At 42.9% G+C, this 6,000-nt stretch overlaps 1 protein-coding gene across 1 annotated transcript in view; it reads left to right on the top strand.

Annotated features, from left to right (window-relative positions):
• Positions 1–1,171: 1,171 nt before the first annotated feature.
• Positions 1,172–6,000, top strand: part of PDGFD (platelet derived growth factor D) — a 276,377-nt gene continuing 271,548 nt past the window's right edge. Inside the window, exon 1 of the mRNA XM_003415607.4 lies at positions 1,172–1,528. Within this exon, the coding sequence (XP_003415655.2) occupies positions 1,405–1,528 (124 nt within the window). The 5' untranslated portion in view covers positions 1,172–1,404. The remainder of the gene's footprint in view (positions 1,529–6,000) is intronic.

Below are 6,000 nucleotides of genomic sequence, written 5' to 3'. Positions count from 1 at the left end.
AAACAAGGCAATATGCTAAAATTGTTTTATATAATCCTCACCACAACCATACAAAACAATTACTATCTCTGTTTTGCTAATAAAGAAACAGGATCAGAAAGGTCAAATGGTTTGGCCAAAATGACAAAACTAGTAAGCAGCAGAGTCCAGACTCACTCCTGTCACAAATACTGTCCCCTGGCTTGGGAAGATAGATGTTCAAATTCCTGGAGGTAGTCCCTCTGGACTGCTGAGCTTCCAGACACTGAAAGTATGGGGCATCCTGAAGACCAAGACATCCCTGACCTCTTCCTATGGACTGTGAAGTCAAAGGAATAAAATACTCTCACTCAAGTTATTCACTTTGCCCAGTCTATCCCTGCTGAACCCCATTTCCTTCTCTAGCTTCTACTGTGAAAGGGGTGGGGGTGGGGCATATAAAACATCCTTGATTTATTGTTGCAAAGCAATTTGATATACTTCACCACTTGGGCCCATCACAATAGCCTTGTGAGACAGGTGAGAACCAGTTGCTGGCAGAGGTAGAATCAAGTCTGACTCATGGAGACCCCATTTGAGATAGGAGGGAGGGCTTTTTTTTTTTTTTAAATCCCCCTGAGGAATTAACATTAACTCAACTAAGATGAAAATAGCTGGAGCCCAAAGGAGAGTTCAGAATTGAGTTCCTTTGTGTTGGTTTTTTCACTATAAACATAATCAAATCTTGACTCCGTAGTCCCTAGTTTTGGTGGTTGTAAAATAAACACTCCCAACTCCAACCCTCCTCCCAAGGCCAACCATCACCAAGGCAGGATGTATGGCTTGTGGGTGGATGCGTTAGTCACCTTTGGAGACACACTTCTCCTACTCTGCTTCCTCTCCTACTTCCTCCTGACCACCTTATTCCCTGCTCCTTTTTGGGTTCAACAGCCAGAGCGAAGACAACGGAGGTAGAGGCCTGACCGACCATCGAACTGGGCATGCCCAGTGGCTGAGCAGGTTTCAGCCAGGCGTGGGAAGCTGTGTGCTCGCGCCGCTCCTCCGAGGCCGAGTGCGCGCAGCTCAAGGGCCGCCGGTGCAGCAGGACGCGACTGCTCCACTAGCCTGCCCCGCCGGCCGCCGCGCCGGCCACCCCCTGCAGCCTGTGCTGCAGCTGCTGGCCACCGGAGGGGGCGAAAAACGCCAACCTGTTGTTTGTCTGTCCCGTCACCATTTATCAACTCTCAGCACCACAAGGAAGTGCAGTACCCACACACGCTCCGAAAGTTCAGCATGCAGGAAGTTTGGGGAGAGCTCGGAGATTAGCTCAACGTCCCGGGCCATCGCTGGGCGAGCTCAGGCGACGAGAGCGCGGCGCGGCGTCCGTCCCGGTAGCGGAACCCGGCTTTTTCTTGGAGCGACGCTGTCTCTAGGTCGCTGATCCCAATGCACCGGCTCATCCTTGTCTACATTCTAGTCTGCGTAAACTTTTGCAGCTATCGGGACACTTCTGCAACTTCGCAGAGCGCATCCATCAAAGCTTTGCGCAACGCCAACATCAGGCGAGATGGTAAGAGACTCAGATTTTATTTTTAAAAGCACACGTTTGTTGTTATTATTGTTGTTTCTTATTTTTATTATTATTATTTTTCTTACGTATGGACCCGGCCTGAATACATTGTTCAAGGAGAGGGGTCTCGTGCTTGTGCCCAGTCCTGAGAGTCCCTTCGTCTGGAATGGGACTGAAGGATGTGGGACTTGTGCTGTGGGGATAGGATGGGTCGAGTGGCTCATCTTGTTGCACCCTAGAGAAGTCATTTTGGTGCCCAGGAGTCTCTGATACCAGGCATGAGGTGCTTCATCCTAGAGTTTCAGAAAGTTGTATGCTGCGCCGCCCCTCGGTCAGACTCTTAACCTCTTGTACTTGAAACTCCAGGAAAGCCAGGGCATTTGGAAGAACTCGGAAGTGGCTTTCCCTGGGTGATTTAATCTTTTGGGTGGGGGAGGGCGAGTGATGCTTATCAGCCTCACAGCTGTATTAGGGATAGACCCCAGATAGAGAGATAGTTTATTTGTATGTTATTTATTTTGAGGAGATGACGGTGTGTAGCATTTCGCCCTTTCTGTCCCGAAAGTGACTTTCCTGTTGGAGTTCAGCGTGACTCAGAAACTCGGAATCTAGGAGACTAGGCTTCTGGGGTTTCCTCTGTGCGGCAGGGGAACCAGACTTCAGCTGTTAAGTTTCCTTGCACAGAAGGGTTTCCAACTGTTTGCAAGAAGCAAAGCTCCTGAAATAGCTATCCTAAGCCAGATCCCAAACAGGCGTGTTTGTTTTCCTTCACTCTGGAGGACACCTGGGTCATTGGGTGCCAGAGATCTACTGGAGTTTATTTGCTTTCTGGAGCCTCCACCAAGTCCTGAAGTTAATTTATATTTCAATTCTCAACTATAGTTTATGTTACCAGTATTTTGCAGCTGTTTCTGCCTCCTGCCAGAATTGATTCATGGTTTTTTTTTTTTTTGTCGCGTTGTTGATATTTTTTTTTTTTTCCTTCATCAATATCCTTCTCTCCATCTACTTCCTGAAAGTTCTAACACATCTTTCCAAGGAGAATGCCAAGTCATTCTTAGTGGCTTGGCTGTTTGGGTTAGCAAACAGTTGGGAACAGTTGGAAAACTCCTATTAGCCATCTCATTCCTTTATCAGTTTCTCATTTGTTATGTCTTCAATTTGGACTTCACTGAAAAACTTTGGACTATGAAAGAAAATATATTAAGTTTTCTGCTGACAGATTTGTGGCTTTTCAGCGTACTCACTCGTGTCACCTAAGGTGGTGTAGGTGTGTGGAGGGTATAAAGTGAAACAGCAGAGCCACCTTCTTGGCCAGAAGACTCCCTATATTTATAGAATATTTTTTTTCATAGTGCTTTCATGTAAAATATCCCAGCCATGCGTTTTTAATAGCCCGCTGTCTTAGTTAGATCATACAATTTTTTTGCTAAACTTAAAAAAAGGGTTTAGGCTCAAGACCAAATTTTATTAGATTTGTTCCTTCTCTTGAATGCTCACTCTTCCGTAAGTTTTTAGATTTGTTCACATTTGCACTTTTTACGCCCTTTCAGCTGCATATGATAAAATGTAATTCATAGTTGGCATGACTTCATAACCATGATTTTGTAATCCTTAGTCTCCCAAGTATCAATTACAAAAAGTCAAGGACAGAAAATGAAAAGTATGTAACCATTGTCCATTAACCCAAGCTTCTGACTAAAACCAAGTCATGCAGCTCACAAGATGGTATTTTTGTTTGGAAGGGAATAGTCTCATTTTATTGTTTTCATTGTTAGCATTCTGTACATCTGTCTAGTATGTGGGAATGCTTTATTTTATCAAAATTTTAAAAACCATCCTGGATATCATATTTCTTCGAATTTTAGTGAAAGCTGTTTTGTAGCTTTGTACACACACACACAGACACCTTGATTAGTTCAGATTGCTCAATACATTCCTTGAAGTCAATCAGATTTTACAAACAAGACTGAGAAGAGGCAAAAGGTGATTAGATATTAAAAAAAAAAAAAAAAAGTTGTTACTTTGGGGGATTTTCAAATGGCAGGTCTTTCCTAAGTACTGTATACAGCATGCATTCTCAAAGGGGCCAATATTGCCTCCAGGGGGGTGAAACTTGCTTCTTGGCAAGGAGCGAATAAATTTAGATATTGCAATAGTTTTCAGTCCTCCTAAGGACCATAGCATGTGAAATGATACATGGTGCATCTGTGGTATTAACATTCTGTGGGGCGGAGGGGGGGGGTGATTACAAAAAAAAGGAAATGTCTAAATAGCCTGTGTAAGAAGAAGGAGGCAGTGATAATGAAAAAAGAAAAGATTGAGAAACACTCCCTCTGAGTTTTGGTGAGAGTGTAAGAATAAAGGAGTCTTTGAAAAAGCCAAAATGAGGTCTGGAAAATTTTGATGGCAATAGCTGAGCTGACAGAGAGAAATTAACAACTTGCTCAATTAAATCTTTGTTCTGATTCCGAACGTTCTCAACTTGTTCTCCCAAATTCCCCTAGTGGTACATGGACCAAGACAGTATTTTTTCTCTTTTGACTATCAGATTAAGATAGGGCATACATTTGGGGAGGACATGGACATGAGAATATAATCAGGGAAAAGACTGAAGGTAAGAGCTCCCAAACATTAATTTAGGGCCTTTAAAAGATCTGGCCCTCAGATTTTAAACAGTAGGTAATCACAAGAACAAAAAAAATTAGACATAATCCTTGGATAGGAATTTTTAAACCTATATCTGATGATGGAATTATCTTCACACTGGTATATATTCCAGTTATTGGTGCTGGCCCTGTTTGTTGACGAGAGGCATGCTGCCTAATGTTGTGGTCAAGAAAGGAACAACAAGGGCAGGCCTTTTGTCCAGAGCATAAGATATGTTGAATCCTGCCCCACAAAAAACCTGAAACCCATTGCCATCTAGTCAGTTCAGACTCATAGTGACCCCATGTGCTTCCGAATAGAACTGAGCTCCATAGGATTCTCAGCGTATGGAAGTAGGTTGCCAGGCCTTTCTTCTGTGACACTGCTGGGTAGATTGGAACTACCAACCTTTCATTGAGTAGGCAAGCACAAACCATTTGCACCACCCAAAAATCCTGCCCAGCCTGATACAAAGCCTTGTTTTAAATCTGTCTGTGGCCAATTGCTGCAGACATCTGGGGTAGCTAAGAAATGAGAAGGAAATAAATAATGTCGGAGATTGATTTGCTACTGTCTCCTGACCTTCCAGAGCCCTCAACTGCAATGTATTCTTGTTCTAAGTGGATGTCTGCAGAGCCTTTCCCAGCACCTGCAGTATGGCTGAAGGTGGCCCAATGGAGAAAAGGGGTTGAGTTTCGGTCCCTCTGTCCAGGAATGGCCTAGAGTCTACAGCTAAGAAGGATTAAAATGCATATAGCGTTTTATAGTGCTTAGTAGAATGTTTATACCTCTTCATATCGTATTTATTGTTTATTATTGCTCCTCCAGCTGATTTGCTTTTGGTGCTCATTCCTGATCTGCCTCTTGGTACACAGAGAATTTTAATTTCGTGCTAGCATCCAGATATTCTATTTCAGTGCCTGTGCAATAGGCGCTTCTGTAATGATAACTGGCCACGACTGGTGTTGCTCAGAATGTGGGTCAAGAAGTGTATAGGGAGCAATTAACTGACGGTATCATTTACTTATTTTTAAATCTAACTAGACAGAACTTCCTGCTTAGGGGGTGAAGAATACAGATGCACTCCTTTTTTTTTTTTGCTTTTAGAAAGTACAGGTGTTGTTGGTAAAGAATTCTGCTTTTAGTTCTGTGGTTGTTTTATATGCCAGCACTTGAACCATCTATCACATTATCATTATCTAGTAATAGGCCTGCAGTTTTAGTAATTGCGACGTCTTGGATTTTCAAGTAGTCAAGCTTGTTTCTTAAATAATGGGGCTTTCTGCTGTCATCATTGATGACAGCACACTGACTAGAGCGAAGATCAGAGCTTAAAGGGAAAGCAACAAGACGGAACACAATATAAACAAATTATTTTTAAAGAGTCTGAAAGCCAAGAATCAGATTAGTGTCTAGAGCAGATATTCTGTGTTTATATTTTCTGTTCAACTCTAAGGCTATTAAAGCCTCATAATCATATACAGCATAATGGTAATTGTATATTTTAAATGCATCGTGGCTTTGACTTGCCATGGTGAGTTATAGGCTCTTTTAAAGAGGCAGGCTTAGCCAGGTATGTGCATACTTCCTAATGGAAGATGCCACCAGGTTGTGGGTTACAATAATGGTCATTGTAAGTTTACTGAATAACAGTGATGTTATCTACAGGATTTTCCCTCTCATCAAATGAAAGCAAAACTTCATTGTTTCAGAACAATAGGGTCAAATGATACGGAGAGCAAAGCCCACAGTCACGGATCTCAATGACCAATGGTAAGAGTGCTTTCATGCGTGCCTCTGGCCATATGTGGTCTCGGTCCTGT

This window comes from Loxodonta africana, chromosome 7 (assembly GCF_030014295.1).
Source record: "Loxodonta africana isolate mLoxAfr1 chromosome 7, mLoxAfr1.hap2, whole genome shotgun sequence".
NCBI classification, from domain to species: Eukaryota; Metazoa; Chordata; class Mammalia; order Proboscidea; family Elephantidae; genus Loxodonta; species Loxodonta africana.
Note: the sequence above shows the minus strand (reverse complement) of the source record. Positions and strands in the feature narration are given on the sequence as shown.